The sequence below is a fragment of the Prunus mume genome, linkage group LG6, assembly GCF_029339155.1.
Source record: "Prunus mume cultivar Tortuosa linkage group LG6, ASM2933915v1, whole genome shotgun sequence".
NCBI classification, from domain to species: domain Eukaryota; kingdom Viridiplantae; phylum Streptophyta; class Magnoliopsida; order Rosales; family Rosaceae; genus Prunus; species Prunus mume.
In genome coordinates this window covers 14,149,301-14,173,961 of record NC_142703.1, presented here as the reverse complement: position 1 = coordinate 14,173,961, position 24,661 = coordinate 14,149,301, and the positions used below count along the sequence as shown (strand labels likewise).

At 36.5% G+C, this 24,661-nt stretch overlaps 2 protein-coding genes and 1 pseudogene across 3 annotated transcripts; all 3 read right to left on the bottom strand.

The window, feature by feature from the left end:
- Positions 1-183: 183 nt before the first annotated feature.
- On the bottom strand, positions 184-4,699 carry LOC103335074 (magnesium transporter MRS2-3-like). The gene is made up of 6 exons (XM_008238073.2): positions 4,071-4,699; positions 3,729-3,944; positions 3,496-3,624; positions 3,181-3,344; positions 2,866-3,094; positions 184-948 (listed from the first exon to the last, which is right to left on the bottom strand). Exons 1-6 carry the CDS (start codon positions 4,515-4,517, stop codon positions 661-663), a joined length of 1,473 nt encoding a protein of 490 aa, XP_008236295.1. The 5' UTR covers positions 4,518-4,699; the 3' UTR covers positions 184-660.
- Positions 4,700-5,055: 356 nt separating this feature from the next.
- LOC103335124 (magnesium transporter MRS2-3-like) lies at positions 5,056-8,305 on the bottom strand (annotated as a pseudogene). Its single transcript, XR_016128303.1, has 6 exons — positions 7,663-8,305; positions 7,331-7,564; positions 7,104-7,232; positions 6,807-6,988; positions 6,595-6,715; positions 5,056-5,542 (listed from the first exon to the last, which is right to left on the bottom strand). The product of XR_016128303.1 is annotated as a magnesium transporter MRS2-3-like (transcript).
- A 4,517-nt stretch (positions 8,306-12,822) lies between these two features.
- LOC103335073 (serine carboxypeptidase-like 2) lies at positions 12,823-17,031 on the bottom strand. The gene is given in 15 exon segments (XM_008238072.3): positions 12,823-13,095; positions 13,199-13,253; positions 13,347-13,460; positions 13,591-13,715; positions 13,789-13,860; positions 14,226-14,372; positions 14,466-14,552; positions 14,962-15,063; positions 15,192-15,229; positions 15,672-15,774; positions 15,869-15,898; positions 15,900-15,992; positions 16,062-16,138; positions 16,599-16,744; positions 16,869-17,031. Coding segments are annotated over 15 exon segments (1,392 nt in total). The 5' UTR covers positions 16,988-17,031; the 3' UTR covers positions 12,823-13,011.
- Positions 17,032-24,661: the final 7,630 nt, after the last annotated feature.

The window sequence follows — 24,661 nt, the reverse complement described above, 5'->3', positions numbered from 1 at the left end:
CCCACGTAAATACTTTTACGCATGGAATGGTCAGTGATGGGATCAGTACAAACATTTGTCTACAGGCAACAAATGCAAGAAGGAACCCAACCATCCTCTACCAATTTCAAATTCGAAGTACAGAGATATATACATGAAAAAGCTTGAAATGCCATACAAGATGCATTCATAAGCATATTCGGATATTCAAGGCTTTTGATATTGAGTGAATAAAGGTCAAAAGTACAATGCTAACTTCTCTAACATAACTCCAAATGAAATCTGTCAACCGCTCTTATTAGACTAGCAGGGTTGCAAGTTGAGTTCGGCCAAGTCAGGTTGCCTAATATTCCTCCAACTTGATTCCGATCTTCATAAGCAGCTACCGATTTCTCGGCTACAACTCCACTTAATGATCAGGAGTTGTCACAGAACACAGGGTAGGAGGGATCACCATTTTAGATCAACTACACACCCTGAAACATTATTCTCTTACCAAACTAAAGAACAATGCAAATGCTGATTATTATTTATTACATGCATATTTGCATTACGTATGGTAAACAAAGAAGTAAGCTGTATAGAGAGTTGGGTGTTTGTCCGTATAAAGGATGTCTACCAAAAGACGGCATACACTTCAATTTGAGGTTCTTTTCTTAATCATAAAGGGGCTTGGCATCACTACTCCAGTAAGCGTTTATGCTTGCACCATCCAATAGCAATCACATATAAGAATATGGTCCCACCAGTACTGCCACCAACAGTCCACATGAACTCTCGCATCCCTGCTTTTTCTGAATCAAACAGCTCAATTTTGATATTCATGCCGAAGATACCAGCTATAACAACAAAGGCACTCACTACCAGGGTTGCTGTGGTCAACATGACCCCCATTTGCAGGAGATGATTCTGTTTGTCATCCAACATTATATTGATGTAATCCTCTGTGTCGTCGACATACTCCCTCAGCTGCCAATAAACAACCAATATAACATGCATGAAAAGATGTGTTGATGACAAGAGGAACAGATTGCACATATAAAGATGAATGTAAAAAGATTTGATGTGTAAACTTCATAAGACGTTTTGATATGAAAGAAGAATAGGGTGTTGAAAAAAGGAAATTTTGGTCTTAGGGTTTTGGAAGGTATTAATGAATACTATCAATAAAGATTTAGCAGACCAGCAACATGCGTTTCTTTCCCAGCAATCCCATATATGATGGCTACGAAATATCAAGGTTTAGTTATCTACTTTAAACAAAGGAAAAGAACTTGAAAATATTTTCCTCGTATATATAAGCTTTTATTGCATCCCACTTCCTGCTAGAGAAATGTGCAATAAAAGTGCACCGTAGTGAGAAGACAATGATCCAGATTTTTCTGTCACAGCGGAAATTCTTCCCACCAAGGAACCAAATTACAATATAATGAGCCCACCTTTTCCATTCAATTAGTAAGATCTATCTCCCACTTGATCAAACAAGCTAGAAAATTGGTTACAATTATCTACATCTTGATTAAGTCTCTATTGAGGGATAGCTTCAACAGAATCAAAACTGTGGCTAAAAACATCAATTTCATATCTAACTGTGAAGAATTGGCGTAATGGAAGGAAAATCTACTTTAAGGCATTCACGGCCCCTTTCGGCTTCCTTTGAGGTTACGGTATTAGAAGTAATTGAGGCAGCCATGCAATTTGGAGAAGACAAAATGATGTATACTATGCTGCTCAGAAAAAAAAATTGATAAATCACAGCAGGTGAACATCAACTAAGAGGGCTGCCTTAATAATTTCCTATGTCAAGGGTATCCAAATATCCTTTTTAAAATTTTTTAATACCCAGAAATCCACCAATCCTCAAAGCGGACACACAGATTTGAAACTGGGGCCCCCGCCGAACCCTACAATCTTTTGGAGGCAGGAAACACTAGCAAATAGCTAGGTAGGTACCTTTGGGGATTTCAAACCTCTTTCCAACTAACCCCTCGTTAGTATCCTTTAGAACCAGGAGTACTTGAATATTTATAGAGTGGCGCTATTCTCATCCCCAGTTTACTCACCCCACCCACTCTCTAAACCCATTATTATAACCCTAAGATTATATATAAATAAATAAATATATATATATATATATATAGAGGAATATTCTCTAGTGCGGACGTCCAGAATTGTTTAATGTCCGGACTTGTTTTGTTTTTTCACATGATCAGAATGAATTCATTCATTCAATGGAAAGGAAACCATTTCCATTTTGTTTTCTGCATTTCTCTTCTTTATCATTAAAAAAAGGAACTAAAGCACACATAACAGCCTCCAAATTCTCTCTACAGTCCACCAATGAAGGAAAAGCCCAATCTAGAGGTGATGTTTGACTTTTAAGTATTGGCAGAGCATGGTTTCTATTCTAACTTTACCAAGAAAAGTAATAAAAGTGTTTGGGTTGATTTATTAGCACAATGAAGGCAAAAGAACAAGTAGTCCGGACATTAGAAAAAATACGGACGTCTGTAGTAGAGAACAACTCTATATATATATATATACCTTAATTTTATTTACTTGAACAGCAGAGGCCATCCACTGCCATGAAGTCCCTATGGGAGCAATGACCAAAGGCCACCATTGGCTGGCCTTCTAAAGATGGAGATCACCGAACTGACCTCTACTGCCTAGGCTGGCTTCTCGCATCACCACTGGCCAGTGATCTCAACTGCCATTTTTTTAATTTTTACTTTTACATGTTGTCCTTCAGTATAATTCAATACAGGCTTTAAGGTGGGTGGAGAATGCAAGATGTGAGTGGCAATAGTGTCACTCTATTTTGAATTATGTTCACTTAAAGATATTCACATAGAAAAAACTGACAGATAAAATGTACTTGCGTACCGTGGATAGCTTGTTTAGTGTACCATCAATTTGCACAAAGTATGCCTCCAAAAGCATTTCAAGCTCCTCTACGTCAAGGTCCTTTCCCATAGCACTATGAGTGGAGCTAGAAGTGGTCCCATGGCTGTCCCTGCTAAGGAATTGATGCTGGGGATTGTCAGGGTTTTGAAGATCACCATCAAAATTGGAGGAACCCCCGGAAGCTTCCAATGAGATTTCAGTAGGAATCCTAACAAAAATAGAATGGGAAAACTTAGTAGTGAAGAATGGCATGCCTATAAGTTAAAATGAGAATGAGATTATGAGCTGCCTTGCCTGTCATCCATGTCTCTTCGTGGAGCTTCATGATCCATGTCCTCGCTCTCACTCAAAGATGAAGTGGTCGAATTTTCAAAATGTTGTTGAACCAACTTTTCAGTTAGATACATCTCGGCCATATCTTCATCATCATCAAGCAAGTGTTCTAGTTCATCCCTCACCTAGAGGTCAACATAATAAAAAAACAAGTTGAACTAAATCATCTCACTCAAAAAGTAATTATACAACCACAAGCATCTATGGCCTAAGCCTGACCACTTAATCTTCACCATAAAAGTAAAGGGTATGTGTATTATCAAATGTTAAGCTAACCTTCTGAACGCGGCCGGTAATTGCAACCAAGCGACTCTTGATCTGGCGGACACGTTCCAAATTGAGAGTACTAATCTTTGAAGTGAGCTTATCTAAAGCTGGATGAGCTTCTTGCTCCAATGTCCTTGCCTGTTGTCAATTCACAAAACAAAACAAACAAATAGAAAAAAACAAGTTAGAAAGCAAGGAACAGATCATAAAATGAGGCAATGAGGAATATGATATTTACTCACTTCATTCTCTAAGCAACTGCATGCAGCCTCAAGGCATGCCTCCAATGCAACAAACTCAAAAGGCAGGACCTTCAACGCATCACGATTCTCGTCCAGACCTTGCTTCCCTGTTGCCTCATCTTCATCATTACCACCAACAACACGTCTCAATTGTGCATCAGCCTCTGCCTCTTCCATGTCATACCAATTTGATTCTTCACCATTGCCCTCCTTATCCTACCCAAAATCAACAACACCACACAACACCAAAATCACAATAAAGAACACAACCCAATACCACAAATCACAATTACAACCACATAAAATCATAATTAGACAAAAAAATGACGACTTTTGTGGTACCTGGGTTTTGGCGGGTTTGGTGGTGGCTTGGTGATGGCGCAAAAGCCTCCGCTGAAGCTCATCAATAAATGGCGTCACAGATGGGTCTCTGGAATTGAGCAAGAGGACCTCCTGAGCTGTGATGATGGCCTTGATGTGCTCCAAGTTGATCACGATCGCTCTCTCTCGACCCAGTACTGTAGACGGGTACGAAAGAAGCGGATCCAGGATCCGAAGGTCACGGGCGGGTAGACCCGTTCGGCGCATGATGGCGTGTTTGCCCGCCTCTACCACCTGGGTTTGGCCGCTGGCGTCCAGAACCAGCCATGGGCGCACACCAAGGCCCTTCTTCCGCATCCCGGCGGCCACCGACATGCCCATCCCTGGCATTGTGGGCCGGGTCGGGTCCGGGTCGTCCTCCGCTGCACCCGACTTAGAGGGGTGGTGAATTGGATTAGGAGCTCTCATGGCTCTTTGGCTTCGCGGGTTGGGATTGGGATTTTGGGTACTCTCTCTCTGTCTCTCTCTCCCTCTCTTTTGAAGAGTTGGGAAGATTTGCTTTGCTCTGCTTTAATTTTTCCTCCTTTTCCTCTAACGTGAGAAGTTCAGTGCGTCATGTCGTCATGTCGTCATGTCATCATGTGTCACTTGCCTAGTTGATACATCTAATACGTCCTAAAGTACAACATTATTATTAGGGTTAAATTACATGTAACGGTTTAGCCCCTATGTTTTAAAATTGATAAAAACAAACCAAAGTTACAAGTTGTTACATCATTAGTCGATTTGTCTCTCAATCTATTAAGTTCAATACTTTTTTCATGGCACTCGATATTCGAATACACGCTATACTTTTAAAATATTCAAATACACGCTATACTTTTTGAATATTAATATATTCTAATATTTTTAAAATATTCGACGTATAGTCACACAGTTATACTTTTTAAATAAAAGTATATAGGTCTAGAAATTAGGAAATGCAGAGTAAACCATATTAGAAGAGTTGTGAGAAATATACATCAATAAATTTATATATTTCAAACTGGAGAAAGATGTGACATTTTGTTAGAACACTACATCAATAGACTCTCCACTTTCCACATAACGTGGAATATTATAAAGTCACATGATCACATCAGTAATTTATAAATACATTAGATATACTTAATAAATACATTAACTTTTAATTAGCTCATAAATTAATCGAGCAAGCGTGAATGCTTATACCAGGCAATAGCAATGACAAATAAGACAACGCTCCCAATGGAACCTCCCCCAACAGTCCACAAAAACTTCGGCATCCCAATTTTGGTTTCTTCCTCGAAGAGTGCTATTCTTATGTTCATCCCAAAGACTCCAGCCACAACGATTAAGGCACTCACCACAAGGGTTGCTGTGGACAGCACCACCCCCATCTGCAGCAGTTGGTTCTGTTTGTCATCCAGCATTATGTTTATGTAGTCCTCTGTGTCGTCCACATACTCCCTTAGCTTCATCATTATTTTTCAAGCCCATCACACACAAACCAAAGAAAAATAAAGTCAAACAATGGTTACAAGGAGGTGAACTCTAGTAATTAAATGGCTAAAGTATGATTTTGGTCCTCGTTGTTTGAGCGAAGTTTGGTACTTGTAGTTTCAATTTCTGCGATTTTAGACATGTGGTTTGCTAATTGTTTCAATTCAAAGACAATACCTTAATTTCGTCAGGTTTTTTTTTTTCCGACCGAATTAGCATATGAGAAACACATGTGAGGGTAAGTTCAGCTTTTTAGGGATGTAACACCTCAAATGTACCCGTCATGTGTGCTCCATTAAAAAAATTGACAAAATTAAACTATTGTCTTTGAATTGCAACGACTAGTAAATTATATGACTAAAATTGCGACAATTGAAACTAGAAGTCAGGGACCAAAAATTGTAAGGGAGTTTCACTAAAACACCCAAAATGGGAGTTGAAATTATAAAAAAACCCAAGCACTATTTAAACATATAAACACACCCAAAACCCATCATTACACACACTCAAAACCCATTTATAAACACACCCAAAAAGTTGACTTTGGGGTTGATTTTGGGTGTGTTTATATGTTTAAATAGTGCTTGGGTTTTTTTTATAAATACATGTTTAGGATTGAGTTTATTTATAAATTTGTAAAATTGTAATGGCTAAAGTATGATTTTGGTCCTCGTAGTTTGAGCGAAGTTTGGTACCTGTAGTTTCAATTTCTGCGATTTTAGACGTGGTTTGCTAATTGTTTCAATTCAAAGACAATACCTTAATTTCGTCAGGTATTTTTTTTTTCCGACTGAATTAGCATATGAGTGACACATGTGAGGGTAAGTTCAGCTTTTTAGGGATGTAACACCTCAAATGTACCCGTCATGTGTGCTCCATTAAAAAAATTGACAAAATTAAACTATTGTCTTTGAATTGTAACGACTAGTAAATTATATGACTAAAATTGCGACAATTGAAACTAGAAGTCAGGGACCAAAAATCATAATCTGGCCAAATTTTAAAGGTTACCCTGTTTTCTTACCGTGGATAGCTTGTTTAGTATGCCATCAATTTGGACAAAGTATGCCTCCAAAAGCATTTCAAGCTCCTGCACATCAAGCTGCTTGCTTGTATTAGTAGTAGTTGTACCAATTTGGGCGTCCCTGCAAACAAGTAAAGCAAAATAAAAATTGCTGACCTATAATATTTATATCAAAGTAGAGATAGAGAGATTATTATTAGCTACGTGCATGCCTGTCGATTTCCATGTCTGCTTGAACAATTTCATCATCCATTTCATCGCACAGAATCGGCTCGTTCATGGATGAAGATGCAGAAGAATTAACTTCTAGGTCTCGCTCAACAGACTTTTCAGTCAAATACATCTCGGCCATATCTTCATCATCATCTAGCAAATGTTCTAATTCATCCCTCACCTGCAGATTAACAAAATGCACCATCCATATCATTTAAATACCCAAAAAGAAACACATAATCACGTGTATAATTAAAGAAAAATCAAAACCCTCAACACCCAGGTGCCCAATTCACCTTCTGAACACGTCCGGTTATATCAACCAAGCGACTTTTGATCTGCCGGACACGTTCCAGATTGAGAGTACTTATCTTTGAACTCAGCTTATCCAAAGCTGGATAAGCTTCTTCCTCCAATCTCTTTGCCTTCAAAATAATATACAAAAACAAACAATTACTAATTAATGAAACAATAAAAACAGAGAAGTTATAAAATTTGGAGTAACTGGAGTTGATGTTTATACTTCATTTTCTAAGCAACTGCATGCAGATTCAAGGCAAGCCTCCAATGCAACAAACTCAAAAGGAAGAACCTTTGATCCATACAATTGATTCTTCTCAACTGGACCCTGTTCATCAAACTGATCAGAAAACCCTTTTGGGGAATTCTCACGGCTCTCACCTCTCGACTGTGACTCTCCTCCCAAATCATGCAGCCTGGTCCAGTTTGACTTCGACCCATCTTCTTCATTCCCCTCCTACACATTTTCACGAACACCACGCATGCAATTACTAAAAGGACTCTTATCCATCAAAATCTCTCAAGAAATAAAAGAAAAGATCGCATTGTACCAACCAGAGCTGCTGTGGTTACTTGGTTATGGCGGATTAGCCTGCGCTGAAGCTCGTCAACGAAGGGACTGACAGAAGGGTCGGCGGACTTGACCAAGAGGACCTCATGGGCGGTGACGATGGCCTTGATGTGCTCCAGGTTGATCACAACACAATCGCTCTCTCTCGACCCAGAACCGTCGACGGGTACATGAGAACCGGGTCCAGGATCCGGAGGTCCCGGGCGGGTAGACCCGTCCGGCGCATGATGACGTGTTTACCCGCTTCCACGACTTGGGTTTTCCCGCCGGAGTCCATAGCAGCCAGGACCGGACGCCGGTCGTCCCCTTGGAGCTCTTCTTCCGCTGGCCCCCAGTGGGCAGGGAGGCCATTAACGGGGCGGAGTTTGACGGGTGGGGCAGTTGTCGAGGATGATGAGGGGAAGGAGGTCTCATGGTTTTGGCTTCCTTACGGAGTTGGTACCCAAAGATGTCACTGGTTCTTCTTCTTCATGGAAGAAGCGAATGAGACATAGATATAAGCACTAGCTTTACTCATTTTTAATTCTTTCTTTTCTGTTTTCGTTTTTCTGATAGGACTTTTTTATTAAATTAAAACAAAAGAATTCTTAAATGATTGTTTGAACCTTCATCATCTAGGGAAGGTAAGCGCCAAGTAAAACCTAATATACAAATTTATAAATAAATTCAATTCTAGACATGTATTTATAAAAAAACCCAAGCACTATTTAAACATAGAAACACACCCAAAATCAACCCCAAAGTCAACTTTTTGGGTGTGTTTATAAATGGGTTTTGAATGTGTGTAATGATGAGTTTTGGGTGTGTTTATAAAGTGTTTTGGGTGTTGGGTTTTTTTATAATTTCAACCTCCATTTTGGGTGTTTTAGTGAAACTCCCAACCTAATAATAGGTATGCCTCTGTCTCTTTCATCCTTCCCTGCCTCTCTCTGTCGATTTCCTTTGTTAATTACTTTGTCGCTAGAAATTAAGAGTAGTTGAAAATTGACAGTCTTCTCATTTGATACATACGCAGTGCTCTTACTCTTCAGAAATTTGATATCCTTGAGTCCAAACGTTGAGAGAGGGAGAGAGAGTCGGTTCGGTTCAGTATCCGATGGTTTAGGTAAATGGATACCACAACTGCAACCGAGAGGGCATCGATCGGTTGTAGAACCGAATGCGATGACCAGAAAGGCATCGGTCGGTTTTTCTCGGTGGGCTTCGGTAATTCGTTTTTATTTATTTATTTATTTAAATTTCTTTTTCGGTGGGCATCCACAATCATGCTCTCTATTTTTAAATTTGAGCTAAAAACATATAAAAGTTATTTTAGGAGCTCTCTATAAAATTTAAACTCCAATCGTGCTTTCTAGTTTATGGAGTCATAAATACTATAACTCTTTTTTGATTGGTCTATCTCTTTTAAAAAATAAAAGAAAAAATAGTTAGCATTAAATAAATGTTTGAAATACTCATTAAATCAAGCATCATTAAATTATAGGGATCCACTAGGAGTCATTTCTCTCTCCTCAGATTTAGGAGCTCATAGAGGACTCTCTATTTTAGGAGGTGGATAGGGAGTATGGTTGGAGTTGTGTTTTTCCAATTCCTCTCTAAAATTTGTCTTAGGAAGTGGTTTAGGGAGCCCATTGTGGATGCTCTAATGCCCACCACAAACACTAACTAACAACAAACCTGAGTGTAGAAACCCTACACAAATCACTGAAAATTAACTTGTTAACAGCAGCTGGGGGAACATCCCAAATATGGAGACCCAAAGGCTTAGTAATCCCAATAAAAGCCCCACCAGCCATAATAGATTTGCAACTGGATATAAGACTAAACATCACCACTGAGATAAAATGTTACACCGTTTCACGTGTTTGCCTTTATGGAGATAGATATGGATGAATTAACAATAAATGTAATAAATATGTATTTTTATATTGGTAAGTGATTTTCGCAATCCTATTTTCTCATATAAATTTATATTTAATTAATTAATTAATATTTTTTAAATCAACGAAATGAGGAGTCTCGGTTAGGCCTCATCATTTGGCCCGCGGGCTCATGGGCCGATGGGGGCCCGCCCGGCCCATTGAAAAAGCCTGGCCTAGCCCGTTATGGGCTTTGAGATGGGGCTTGGGTGTCTGAAGCCCGGCCCGGCCCATAGACCCGTCCCAATTAAGCCCAAGAAAGTCCGGCCCAGCCCGCCCACAAAAGCCTGGCTCGTTAGGCCGGCATACATATATAATTATGTATAAATAAGAGTTTATGATTAGGATTATATCACTTAAATCACATATATAATTTGTTTCATTTCATTTACTTTTCTTTATCCATTCCTAGTTTATAATTGGATGATTAACACATTAATTTGTGTCAATTATTAATACAACAATTATATGTATAAAAATAAGATGAACAACATATCATATCACCAAATATAATCATATCACGAAACATAATCGTACCACCAAATATAATAATGCTTTTCTTGAACACATCACCAAACATTTGCATATTTATTCATACCATCCTTTAAATATTTTTTTGATACTTATTATTTTTTAAAATTATTTCTTAAAACATATTACGGTCTAATTATGTAATAACCTCAAAAATAATACTTGGTTTTATTATTTTTATGGAAAATCTTATTAAGTTGTGTGACTTTATTGGGTGTTTTATGAATTTGGTTTGGTGTAAAAATATTAGAATTAAGTGAGTTTAATATCAAATTTGGACTAAAATGCCCTTATGATTAAGTTTATGATTTTTTTTTAATGAAGTAGGCCCGTTTTGGACCAGCCCGTTGGGCTTAGCCCGGCCCGGCCTGATGGGCTTTCTCAAGCCCGGCTCATGGGTCAAGCTTGAGCTTTGAATTTTCTAAAAAAACAAGGCCTGATATTTTCTCTCTCCTCTTTAAAGCTTGACCCGGCCCGGCTCGACCCATTGACTAGCCCTAGTCTCGGTTGCCAAATCCATTGAAGGCATCATAGTTGAAAGTTAATGGCCCTCCACAATAGTACTGCTGGTTAGGCCTTCATGGCTCAATACAACACACTAAACAAACCAGTTTGAATCCTTCGTTTTCCACAAGTGGGCTCAACCCATATAAGTTCACTTTTTTATTTATTATTTTTTTGGACATATAATAATTTAAATTTAAGGTCACCTTGGTTTAGTCCAAGTCTCTTGCAAACAGTTTATTACTATCATTAATGAACTGTTTGCAAGAGACTTGTAGCTCAAGAGATTAAAATCAATTATCTTTGTACTTGAGATCTTATATTTGAATCCCCATCACTCAATATCGCTTGTAGAAAAGGAAAAAAAAAAAACATAAACAGACTGCTTAATAACAATCTACTATTAGGATTTAGATGATAAGATGAATTTTTATATCGTCTTCAATTAATGATACTTCAAGAACATTACACAAATAAGAGTTCCAACTTTTTTTTATCTTAAAAAAAAATGGGTTTTGACAATCATGCAACACCTACATCATGGCAACCTTGATAACTAATTAAAGATAGTAATATGCAAACCACCTATCCATCATGGCAAGACATTCCTATTCTGGAGCTGTGTGGCCACCTCCCTGTACACATCAAAATTAAATTAACTTATTTCCTCCATTAATTATTTTAATTTTTATTTGAAAAGAATTATGCAGGATGTCCTGTTCTTGCCTTTACAGTGCAAATGTCAAAGTGTACACTTTTTTCTAGTTGGGCCGAGGTTTCAGTGTACCTATTTTTTTAAAAAAGAGCACAAATTTAATTAGAAATTGCAGTGAAATTAATTATGAATTATAAAATCATGATCAAGTGAATTTGATATATAGTAGCAATCAACCCTGCAACTTGGGCATTGACCAACCATGGTCTCATGCACGACGTGTCCCTCTGAAAGTGCAATCTTTCTTTTATATTTTTATAAAATAAGGCTCACCTCTCGAATGTTTAGAGCATCTTGGACAGTTTTATCATTAGCCCAAATGAAGGCGAATAAATAGTTATAACTCTGCAAAGAAGTAGGGGGTAGCAAGATATTAGCATATGCAACATATAGTTAAGTCATGTACATATATAAATATATGGCTAAGTTTTTATTTTTTTATTTTTTTATTGTATGAAATTTGACTCATTTCCCACTTTGGTCTATATGATTTCAGTTCCGGTCATTTTGGTCATGTATGCTTGGTTGGTTTGCAATCAAGTTTAAATCGTAAACTCAATCAAATTCATAGGTGACATCCTGACATGGTAGTAGGCAACCAAAACATCTGCATTTTTGTCTCCACAAAACAAATTTTTGCAAGCATGATCCATTGACCTAAATTTATAGATGTATATTGTGGAAGAGAAATACGAAATAAAATAAAATAAAAATCCCAGCCCATGGATGGCCCGGCCCAATTCAAAAACCCCGCCTAGGCTTGGCCCAATGGGCAGGCCTAGGTCAAGCTCCTTAAAACCTTGGCCCAACTAGAAAAATAAAAAAGCCCGTGAAGGCCCGGCCTGAGCAACCCCAATAACGAACCCTACGTACATGACAATTTGAAGGGTAAAGTTTGCTAGTTTACTATATTTTGTACCATCATCAGCCTCTTCAATTTAATTAATTCAATGTTTGACTTTTCTTTTTCTTTTAAATCAAACACTAAAATTTAATTCTGTTTAATAATACCAAATTAATATTTAAATAATAATTCATTATTATTCACTCAGCCTCTTGCAGGCTTTTACTATTCCAAGACAGCCTTTGTTGTTCCAAAATTTAATAAATGCGTTGAAGAGAAAAAGTATACTCGTCTGTTTATGAAGAGTGAAGGAAGAGTCCTAGATTTGGTGAGTGGGTTTGACAAGGCTATTGGAGAAAGTTTTGCTGATGTGGCTCACCTATTTTAGTGTCCTAACGCTTTTAAAGAGATTGTTAGAAATGCTTAATAGTTTAAGTAGATTTAGATATATAATGGATGAATTTTATATTGTATCAAGAACTTGAACATCTTACACAAATGAATTTCAACATAAAAATGATATTGACATCCAAGTGACAATAGTCTTACAAATTTCTTTGCGTAAACTAAAAATATTCTTACAAGAGATGACTCAAATAGACAAATTTTCAATATAAATTTGCACTAAAGATTATACTTAAAATTTGCTCGATCATCCGTCGTGCTAAATATTATACATCAAGAACATGTGTTACACAAAAGTGACATTATACAGTTACATATCCAATTGACAATATTCTTGAAATCTATTCACCAAAGCAGTACCAGCTGCAACATCCAGGACTTTTGGGGTACGAAAGTATTGGAATGAATGAGCTAACTAAACATAGTAATATGCAAACCACCTATCAATCATGGCATGACATTCCATAGGCTTGAATTCTGGGGCTGTGTGGCCACCTCCCTGCAAAGGTCAAACAAAGGTTAATTTCCCCATTATTTTAGGTATTTTGTTTTTGGAGAAACGTAGTTGACAAGAATTAAGCAGCAGGATTTCCAGTTCTTGCCTTTACAGTCACAAATGTCAAACTGTAGGTTTTCCTTGTATATGCATTGGTGTACCTATTAGAAAAAAATATATATATATATATCAGAAATTGCAGTGACATTAACATTATGACTAACTAAAATTAAGAGTAGCAAGTAGCAACCAACCCTGCAACTTGGCCATCAACAAACCATGGTCTCCATTGATAATCAACACTCAAATTGAGAGATTTTATCCATTCTTGAGTGCCCACGTATGGAATAAGCATGTCATGATCACCACTGTACCAAAAAAATAAAATGTACAAATTAACTATGATATTTCAGACAGAGGAATTATTCATCTATTTATTTGCACAAACGTTTGTGGTTTTTTAAGGATGGAAATGGAGAAAATTAAGAAAATTGTAACCTGTAAACCAGTGCTCTAAGGTTTTTCTTGGTGAGGTTTCGATGATAGTCAATACTAGTTCTAACATCATGTGCATAATTGCTAGATATGCTCTGATTGCATTTTTCCCAACCCTTTATTGTTCCCTGCACATTGTAATGGTAAATAAAAGTGTGAATATTTTATGTGGGTATTGTAATTCTCAAAATTAATACTTACCTCTCGAACGTGAAGAGCACTTTGGACTGTTTTATCATTAGCCCAAATGAAGGAGAACAGATAGTTATAAGTCTGCAAAGAAGTAAGGGTATCATGAAAATTTGACTCATAATCCATTTTGGTGTATATCATGAAAATTTTGGCTCTGTTATTGAGCAATAGGCAACTTCCACATTTGAGGGCATTTTCGTCTCTCCAAAACATTTGCAATCAACATAGAAAACGTAACTATTCAGAGTTCTACACTTGATTGCTACCTAAACTGAATTATAGGAGTAAATTCTCAAATCTAAGTTAAAAACGAGTCAAACCAAAAACGAAGTGATTTGACCTAAATTTATAAGGGTATGTATTGTCAATGAGAGAGGGAGAGAGAGAGAGAGAGAGAGAGAGAGAGAGAGAGAGAGAGAGAGAGAGAGAGAGAGTCTGAAATTTACACGACACCATGGTTCTGTAGAATGATGTAGCATGTCTAAGAAGTCCTCGCCATCGAAGTTTTGATCCCATTTGAATATTTTTGGGTTTGGAGACATAGTGCTACACTTTGGCTCCAATATATGGTTATAATATATCTTCTGGGTGCACTGCAAATTTGTTAGAGTGGCAAATGGATCTTCAGTTCAAAGTTTGAAAATAAATGTGAACTAAGAACAATGTCATAAATTAGTAATTCTCACCTCAGTGACTTCTTGGAGGTTTAAAACACAAGGTGCATTGCTCGGATCTACTTGAACATACTCGCCCTTGCAATTTGTTTTAGTTGACTATATATAATGCGAAGATATTAGATCTCAAATTATTGCCCAATAACAGTCATTATTTCAGTGTTTTGCTTGGTCATTTGCACAAAAATTATACACTCAAATGCAATTTGCTCGGTTTAGTGAAGATCCAAAAACACACAAACGCACTTATTGAAGAATGTATGCTAGAATTCCACACCTATATAGTTAAGTTAGAGACAATATCGGTGTTAGTTGTAGTGAGCCGCTAAGCATTTTACACATTCATTCAACTCTCAATTTTCTTTCTTCACAGAGTTTAGGAAAATCATGGAAGTAATTTTCACACTATCATTTTACACTTTCCTTTTCTTTTCTAGTTTTATGTTTCATCAATAATTACTATTGCTTTTTCTAAATAAATAAAAAAGTCACTAGAGAGCATTTATACCTCATAGAGTGTATCGGAAATAAGTGCCATGCGGTGAGCAAATTTAATTCGTGAATTCACGTCATATGTTGGTTCTGTAAATGGGTTGCCTAGCACATAACCCTGTGTTCAAAGTGGCCCAAAGACCAAACAAGGGCACAAGACAGACAAACAGAGAGCACAACCAATGAGCCACAAACAAAAAGGAGAAGGACTAAAATCAAACAAGTTTAAAATAAATTAATTCTTACTTTGAGATTCAATGGTGGTTCATGCCGGACTTCATTGCCTACAACAGTTTAGATTCAGAAAAAGAGTTGCCTCATAATTTAATGGGAGATTCACTATTATATCCAATATAAGAGCCCAAATTATAAAAAAAAACCCTATTTGAAATGGACTTTAGAAACACACTTAAAACTCATTTACAAAATAACAAAAAGGCTTTTAATTTCTTTTAAATTACAAAACTGCCATTGATTTCTTAAAATAAACCTAACCCAAAAACCTCATAAAAAAAGCCCAAAACACTCGATGGGGCATCAAAATAATTTAATAATCAAAATTAAATTCAATATATCCAGCTGTCATTTTTGGGTTTTTTTTTGGGTTTGTTTATAGAAATTAAATTGTGTAAGGTTTATTTATAGGTTTAGTGCTAAGAATGGGTATATGAATAAATAAGTTTAGTGGGGTAGCTGAAGAAGTCTTCATCCCCAACAAAAAGTTACCGTTGGACACTTCCTGAACAACGATGGGAACAGTTATGCCTGAATATGAATCACCAGCAATGTACAGTGGATTTTTCAGAAATTCAGGATGATCTTTAAGCCACTGCAGCACCAACATATATATAATTAATTAATTAATTAATGAGATTTAATATATAATTTTAAACCCTTTTAAAATTACTTTAACCAATTTTCACCTTCCTTAGAAATTCATAGGTATGAGCTGCAGGATGATATATCACCGGTCTCGTATCCTTCCCAACTTTTTGCATAGGAGAATCCACTACCAACTGGTTGATCCAAAAATATTATGTTGGCAACCTGAACATTGTCCAATGCATTTGGGTAAAGTTCTTGACAAATTAAGTGCAGATTAAGTAGTAGGTTTACCTTTGTCCATGAGTATGGATTCAACACAAGTGTTGGTTCGTTCCCACTAGAGTTTGCGTAGTTGAACATTATTGGACCTACCAAACAAATCGAATTCAGGGCATAACAACTTTTGTTAAATATATATATATATATATATATATATATATATAAAGCAAAAGGCAGAGAATGGGACAACATTTAAAATACTAGAAAATGCCATTGGTTAATGCAAATATTAAGAATTAAAATTATTAATTAAAGGATGATAATATGGTAAATTCACACTTTTTCATATTAAAAATAAAATTAAAAATCAGATAATGGATCCTATTTTTATGGAACACAACTACCCATTATCTTATTTAATTCTTAAATAAATTTTAATTTTTTTTAAAAAAGTCTCGTCAGGCGCAGAAGCGCGTGTGGAGAAGCTAGTATTAATTAAATGTAAGGTCATTGATTTCTTTTATATGATTACAATTGTTTAATAGAGGAGATAATAACGTCTTGCATACTTTAAAAAAAGTAATCAGATAAGGTAAAATAATAATATACCTATTTGGTATGCAAGGCCAGAAAAACCGGAGCAACCGGGACCTCCGGTGAGCCAAAGCACCAGGGGGTCTTCCTTGGGACTCCTCTCCGACTCAATGAAGTAATAAAATAGCTGCACATCATCCAAATCGCCCACCCCCACATACCTTTATTTCTTTCATACCAATTAGTCACTCATAGTGGGAACAACTAGTATTTAGTTGTGTGTATAATAAGAGAAAAATTGATTACACCTAAGATGGTATTGATAATAGTTGAAAAATTACTAACCCGGTTTCAAGTTTAAAGGGGAGTTCACCGGAAAAGCCTGGTAGGGTGTCGATGGTGGATTTTGATGCAACAATAATGTGACTGTTAAGGAAGACCAGAAGAAGTGCTAGAGGCAACATGGTGATGATGCTCTTGAAATGTTGGAGGGTCTGATAGAAGGAGACCCTGCTCTCACAATCACAAGGATATATAGATGATCAGAACATGTGGTTCGATAGAACAGTTAGGTGAAATAAACTCTTTGACTTTATCCATTTAGGTTCAATGTATCGTTTACCGTTTTTCATAAATATAGAAATACCTAGATATATATCTATGGAGAGGGGTGAGCCATTTCCAAAAAAAAAAAAGAAAAAAAAAAGAAAAAAAGGAAAAAAAAAAGCAGTTGCCATGTTTCAATTCCTTAATTTATTTATTTTTCCGTCTAAATTAATTGGGTTTTCAACTTGTGTTGCGGGTTTCAAATCGGGGAATGAAGAAGGCCATAGAAACTCCAGTGAAGGAAATGAGTCTTCGTAGATTCGCAAAGTCAGTTTTAGAGTCAATATGAGTTGAGCATCTGTCTAAACTGATGGACATTTTTGATAGTAGTAGAAGTAGAATTTACCATATTATGCTCATTGAATTAAGGGTAGTAAGGTACTAGCATCCCACACAATAAGTACAAAGTCTCTGTAATTTGACTCATAATCCACTTTGGTTTGTAATCAAGTCCAGAATAAAATTCTGGCAGGGCAATAGGCAACTTCCACATTTGAGGGCATTTTCGTCTCTCCAAGACATTTGCAATCAACAGAAAATGTAACTATTCAGAGTTCTATATATACTTGATTGCTACCTAATTCTCAAATCAAAGTGAAAAACGTGTCGAACCATAAGAACCAAAAATTAGTGATTTGACCTAAATTTATAAAGGTAGTATTGTCTGAGAGAGAATGATAGTTAGAAATTTACACGACATCATGGTTCAAAAGAATATTGTAGCACATCTAACAAGTTTTGAATAATGCTACACTTACCACATTTTTAATGTATACTTTTATTTCTAAAATAACTATATGAACTATAAATACATAAAAAAAATGATCATAGATGTTTAGCTAATGACTTTAACTAGTCCATCCGTTGAAAAATTTATAATGATTGTACGAAGGACTTAATGAGAACGATTTTATTGCTTTGCCAGAGAGACGTAAGGTGCTTGATCTCAGCTCAACCAATATGACGTGGTTGATTTCAAAGAAAGAAAATGCAGGCTAAGAAGAAAATAAGGGAAAAGAAACATGGGATCGCAAGTTTCAAGATTCTATGAACCAACATTTTGTGGAAGCAGAAAATCCGAGTGTCTTTTAGGACCACAATTTTTTTGTTGTTGGCATCCGCATTGCTTGCATGTCACGAAATTGAACTACTGGCCGTGGCAGCCACAATATTTTCGGATCCAACTAATGGTCAACAACCCATTAGTCAACCTACTTAGTCTTCTCTGCTCCTCTCTTTGATTGTTGTTCAAAGGGTAAGACTTCACAGAGGATCATCCAGATGGTGTTTTTTTTTTGCATGGTTTTTGGTTTGTTTACTACATAACACATTAACGAAGGATCATCCAGATGAATATATATATATATATATATATATATACTACTGGTGTGTTTATAGCACATAGAGGAATTGACTCAAACAACATGAGGTCTGGTGTGTTCAGAAAATTTAGTCTCAGCTTTCGGTCAAGCAAATTGCAGTGCGGAATAATTTAATAGTTCATGATTGGTCTTGGCTTCTTGCCTATAGTTGTATATATGTCAACTGGTTCTTTTTATCTGAGTATCTAAAGCGAACAAAAAAGGCACAACTATGAGATAGTTGTAATATGATTTTCTGACTATACTCAACTTAAACAGAAGAAAGATTAACGACTTGATGAAAAGATAAAAAGTAAGAACCAACTAAGCTGAGATAGATATCAACCCTGCAACCTGTTCGTCCACGAACCATGGCTTCCGACAACTGTCAACGGTCAAGTTCAGAGATTTTATCCAAGCCATAGTACCCACATATGGAAAACCCATGTCATGATCACCACTGTTAATAGACAAGCATTGTGTTAAGAACTGATCATTTGAGAATGAATTGATTGTGATGCACCGAGATTAGCACTTACATATATGGACCATGGGAATAGAATTCATGCTCGGGGAGATTTATTCATTTTTATACCACATGATGTGACATGTCTATATCATATGCCACATCAATTAAATGAATGAAGTGTATTTTAATAAATAAACTTATTATAAAAACAAAAACTAGTATTTTATATGATGTAGTATGTACACATTTGCCGCATCATGTGGTATAAAATTGTGGTATAAAAATGTGGTAAGCCTAGTATAATAAATAGGTGTTTTAATGATCTATAATTATTACCACATTTTTATTCCACATTTCTATACCACATGATGTGGCATATCCATATTATATGCAACATCAATTAAATCAATGAAGTGTATTTTAATTAAGACAATTAGAAAAACAAATGCTAGAATAAATCATAAAATAAAAGAAAATATCAAATAATTTTAATTGATGTGGCTGTCCACCTCAGCTGCCACATAAGATGGTATAAAGATGTGGAAAGAGTATCATTATTCTTTTGGGATTATCTAGATTCATGGAGTAATGCTACACTTACCACATTATTATCCCACATTTCTATACCACATGATGTAACATGTCTATATCATATGCCATATCAATTAAATGAATGAAGTGTATTTTAATAAATAAAATTAGAAAACAGAGACTAGTATTTTACATGATGTGGTATGTACACATCAGCTACCACATCATGTGGTATAAAATTGTGGTATAAAAAATGTGGTAAGACTAGTATTATTCAAATTCATGATATAATTATGAGTAATGTTACACTTACTACATTTTTATCCCATATTTCTATACCACATGATGTAGCGTTCCATATCATATGCCACATCAATTAAATCAACGAAGTGTATTTTAATAAAGAAAGTTTAATTAACAGTGTTTTTTTTAAGTGTTAACAAATTATAAAATAAAAGAGAATGTTAAATAATTGTAATTGATGTGACTGTTCACCTCATCTACCACATAAGGTGATATGAGAGTGTGATATACAAATGTAATAAGAGTAGCATTATTCTATAAGAATCTATAAGAAATAGGAGGATTTGGTTCAATGTAAGTCCTTGTATCTATAAATAGTTTGAGAACGCCTGAAAGGGGTGATAGGGAACTTCAATATGAGCAAGACTCAAAAGAAATCACCACAAAGGTTATTTTTTTTTTAAAATTTAAAACGCCTCAATGGACTACCCAACAGAAAAAAGCCAGGAGAAAGAGGAAGGGAGGAGGGCAATGACACTTCTTCCTCCTCCCTCTTCATGGAGTTTTTCTTTGGGAGTCAAAGAAGGAAAGAGCGACTAGGACTTCTCAAGCGTAAAAAGTACACTCGACTCACCACATAATCAAATGTAAGCGCACCCTATATTGATTATTATTATTTGATTGACTTGTAAATGTATCGACTAGACTATATGTGTGATTCATGTGAGCAATGAAGTCGTGGCTTCTCTCTCTCTCTCTCTCTCTCTCTCTCTCAACGTTTCCCCTTATCATTTCTAATCAAACTCCACATTGTATGAATGAGGATTAATGGGTCCTCCATACATATATGTCAACACATTTTGGCTAAGAATTCAAAATGTTAACTTCATAAGAAGTTAAAACATACAAACAAAGACAAGCTTGTGAATGGTTGTTAGAGATATCATATGAATTTGTTTTGTAGTCCAAATTCTGGCAGGCAGCCTTTCTCATTGATTAGGAAGAAGTGGGTGTCGTGCAGGTTTGATGTGTTAATTTGATATTATACCAGAATGATCTTTTCATTGATAGGTACAATTGCTTTATAAAAGATTATATTCATGTACAAGGAAACTAATTCCGTAAGCTAGGAAACTAACTAGGAAAACAAAATCCTAATTACAACAAGATTGATACGAATTGATATTATACAAATAGACTTCTTAACATTCTCTCTCAAGTTGGAGAGTAGATATCAAGAACTCTCAACTTGCGAACAAAATTGTTAAATTCTTCTTTTCCCAATGCTTTGGTAAGAATGTTGGCCAACTAAGAGGACGAAATCACATGTTGTGTAGCAATCAAACCTTCCTGAATTTTATCTCACATAAAATGGCAATCCATTTCAATGTCTTGTTCTCTCATGAAATATTGGGTTAGTGACAATATGTAAAGCTGCCTTGTTGTCACAATACAACAACGCAGATTGGCGATGATGGATGAGCAAATCCTTGAGAAGAGATCGAAGCCAAGACAACGCACAACATGCCGTTGCCATAGATCTATATTTGGCTTCTGTTGAAGACAAAGATACGGTTTTTGTTGCTTCAACTTCCATGAAATTAAAGAAAATCACAAAAACACACAATATCCTGTAGTAGACCTTCTAGTATTAAGACACTCTGCCCAATTAGAATCACAGAATGCAAGCAAAGTCAAGTCACTATGAGAAGACAACAATATCCCTTGACCTGGCGTGTTCTTCAAATAACGAAGAATGCGAAGCGCGGGCCCCATGTGAGGTTTATGTGGGGCATGCATAAACCTGCTTAAGACATGAACATAGTAAGTAATATTTGGCATCGCGATGGTCAGACAAATCAAACAACCAACAAGTCTTTTATAATGAGTTGGGTTTTTAAGCAATTCACCTTTATCAGAAATCTTAAGACCTTTTTCCATAGGAAAATAACAAGTGTGGCACTTAGGAGCTTTGCATCCTTCAAAATTTCCAACGCATACTTGTGTTTGGATAAGAAAAATATATTTCTTTGATCTTGATACCTCAATCCCCAAAAAATAATTTCAAATATCCAAGATCTTTAATAGAAAAATGACTGTGCAAAAAATCTTTGAGTGTTGAGATAGATGTAGTATCATTGCCCGTAATTACAATGTCATCAACATAAATCAATAATGCTGTGAAAGATTGCTCCTTATTGCGTTTAAACAACGAATGGTCAGCTTTAGATTGAACATAACTAGTAGAACAAGGGGCCTAAAAAAACTTCCGAAGACCAGGATGAGGGATCGTATAGATTTCCTCATGCAGATCACCATGAAGGAAGGCATTGTTGCCGTCAAGCTGATGAAGAGGCCAATTACAGGCGATGTCAAGAGCAAGTAAATAGCGAATTGTAGGTATCTTTGTAGTAAGAGAAAAAATGTTATGATAATCGACACTTTCCATAAAGTAAAACCTTTAGAGACCAAACAGGCATTGTACTGTTCGACAGACCTATCAGATTTGAGCTTAATTATATACCCATTGACAACCAATAAGCCTTTTTCCAGCATGTAATGCAGTAAGACTCCAACTGTGATTATCATACAAGGCCTGTAATTCAGATTGCTTGGCTTCTTGCTAATGAGAGTGAGGAGTGACTTCCTCATAAGAATTGGGTTCAACCAATTGACTGACTTGTGCAATGAAAGAGAGGTGAGTCGGGGAATAAAGATGATAGGAGAGGTAGTTATAGAGCGGAAAACTTGTACCTTTAGTAGGACCCAACAACAAAGAAGACAATTGATCAGGTATGGACAATATAACCTGATTGCACATATAGTCACATAAGCGAACAGATGTCACAGAGAGATGGTCAGACCAGTGAAGAGGAGGTGGTTCAGGTGTGGCTACAGGTGGACCGGTGATAGATGGACTGGGTGCAGGCTCGATCGATATAGATAATGGCAGGGAGTTAAGCGCATTCGGCTTCGGGAGCGAAGGCATGAGACCAGGAGTAGCAAGTTCAACTATGGAGAGTGATGTGATTGGGCTGGTGCTCGACAACCTAGATGGAGTAGTGACTAGAGAAGAAAAAAATTGGTCCAGGTCAGATGAGGAAGAAACTGCCCGAAAAGAAGAGTAGATTGAAATTGGAGAGAGAGAAGATAAATGTTGATAAGGAAAAATATTTTCATGGAATATAACATCACGACTTGTGAAAATTTTATGAGACTCAAGATCATAAAGTTTGAAAGCTTTTTGACCAAAGGGATAACCAAGGAAAACATAAGGAATAGCACGAGGAGCGAATTTATGTGCCACATGAACATTGGTGACATAGACAAGACAATCAAAAACACGAAGATTTTTTTTTTTTAAAATAAAGACGTTCAAAAGGAGTATTAAAAGAAAGAAGAGGAGTAGGAAAATGATTTATGAGATGGACTGCAGTTAAAACACATTCCCCCCCAAATTTGGAAGGAATATGGTGACCCTATTTTGTTGTGGTGTATAGACGCAAGAGTGTTGAAAAATGACGCCTTGTTCATGAAAAAAAATTCCCCTTCATTGTTGGTATAGAGTTGCTTAATTTTGGAAATAAATTGAGTGCCAACAAAGGAAAAGACATTTTTTAAAAGATTTTGTCTCATGTTTATGACACATTAAAAAAAGTAAAGCGGGAATGATCATTAACTATGGTGAGAAAATAATGAGCACTAGAAATTGACGAATGCTTATAAAGGCCCTAAATATCACAATGAATTAAATCAAATGAGGTGATAGAGGAAATTAAACTTGTTCCAAAAGGGAGATGACTCTGTTTTGCCAAAGGACAAACATGGCAAGGATTATTTGATACAAAAGGGAAATCTAGTAAATGCTTAGACATAAAATTTAATTTGGAAGAAGAAACATCGCCAAGACGACGATGCCAAAGATCAGTTGAGGTGACAGTAAGATTGCAGAATGGATGGTGAGGGAAGAGTGGTTGGTTGTGTTTGAGGGTTTCTCCACCGACAGTGCCACCAAACAATAAAGCCCGCCATGTTGCTTACTAGGTCTTCCTCGTAACAAGGTCCTGCAAAATACACCAATACGGGAAAAAAATCACTGAACAATTCAAATTTTTTGTAACTCTACTCACAGACATCAAATCTATTGTGAAAGTAAGTACACATAGCACATCATGAAAAGTATAAGTAAAATTGAGAGGGAATGATCTTGTTGTGGTAATTGAGGCCCTCTCCCCACTAGGCATAAGGACTGGTTAGAGAGAATGATCGACATTATGATGAACAAACAATTTGGGAGACGAAACAATGTGATTTGTTATGCCACTATTGATAATCTATCGTTGAAATTTTAATTTGGACATACCTTTATTGGTAGCGGCAGCATTGACATGAGGTTGCTCGTCAGTCGCTTCTTTGTCATTCATGATAGCCAACATTTTCTGAAGAAAGGCCGAACATAGTAAATGCATCTCATTCTAAGGTGGGCCTTCCGAAACATGATTTGAAGATGGACCACCACGCATTTTCTTCTGTTTGTGGCGTGGATGACCTTCTGGATACCCATGAAGCTTCCAACATGCATTGATGAGATGACCATCGTCATCACAGTGAGTGCAATGAGGCCGATTTTTGGAAGATCCGGCGCGGCGGTCTTCATAGTTAGAGGTTTGGGAACGGTTTTGGTTTGACCAATCAATGCAACAATCATCGTGGTTGGTAGACTGATTTTGATTGGGTCATCCAGTTCTAATAGCCATGAATGCAGCATCGAAGGTTCCAGCAGCTCATGAGGCTCCAAGCATGCGTTCCTTCTCTTCTTGGCTGACGGAAGCTTATGCTTAGAAAATGGTGTGCAAGGGATTCATTAAGAGAATTTGGCCTTGAAGGAATCATCCATGGTGTCTGGTAGTGAAGGGTCTGCGGCATGA

Excerpts from the sequence above, each read along its gene's own strand:
- LOC103335074 (XM_008238073.2), bottom strand. The coding sequence starts at position 4,517 with ATGAGAGCTCCTAATCCAATTCACCACCCCTCTAAGTCGGGTGCAGCG. Across the intron at positions 3,945-4,070 it reads CCAAACCCGCCAAAACCCAG|GATAAGGAGGGCAATGGTGA; the intron begins GTACCACAAAAG and ends GATTTTGGGTAG. Across the intron at positions 3,095-3,180 it reads CGAAGAGACATGGATGACAG|GATTCCTACTGAAATCTCAT; the intron begins GCAAGGCAGCTC and ends TATTTTTGTTAG.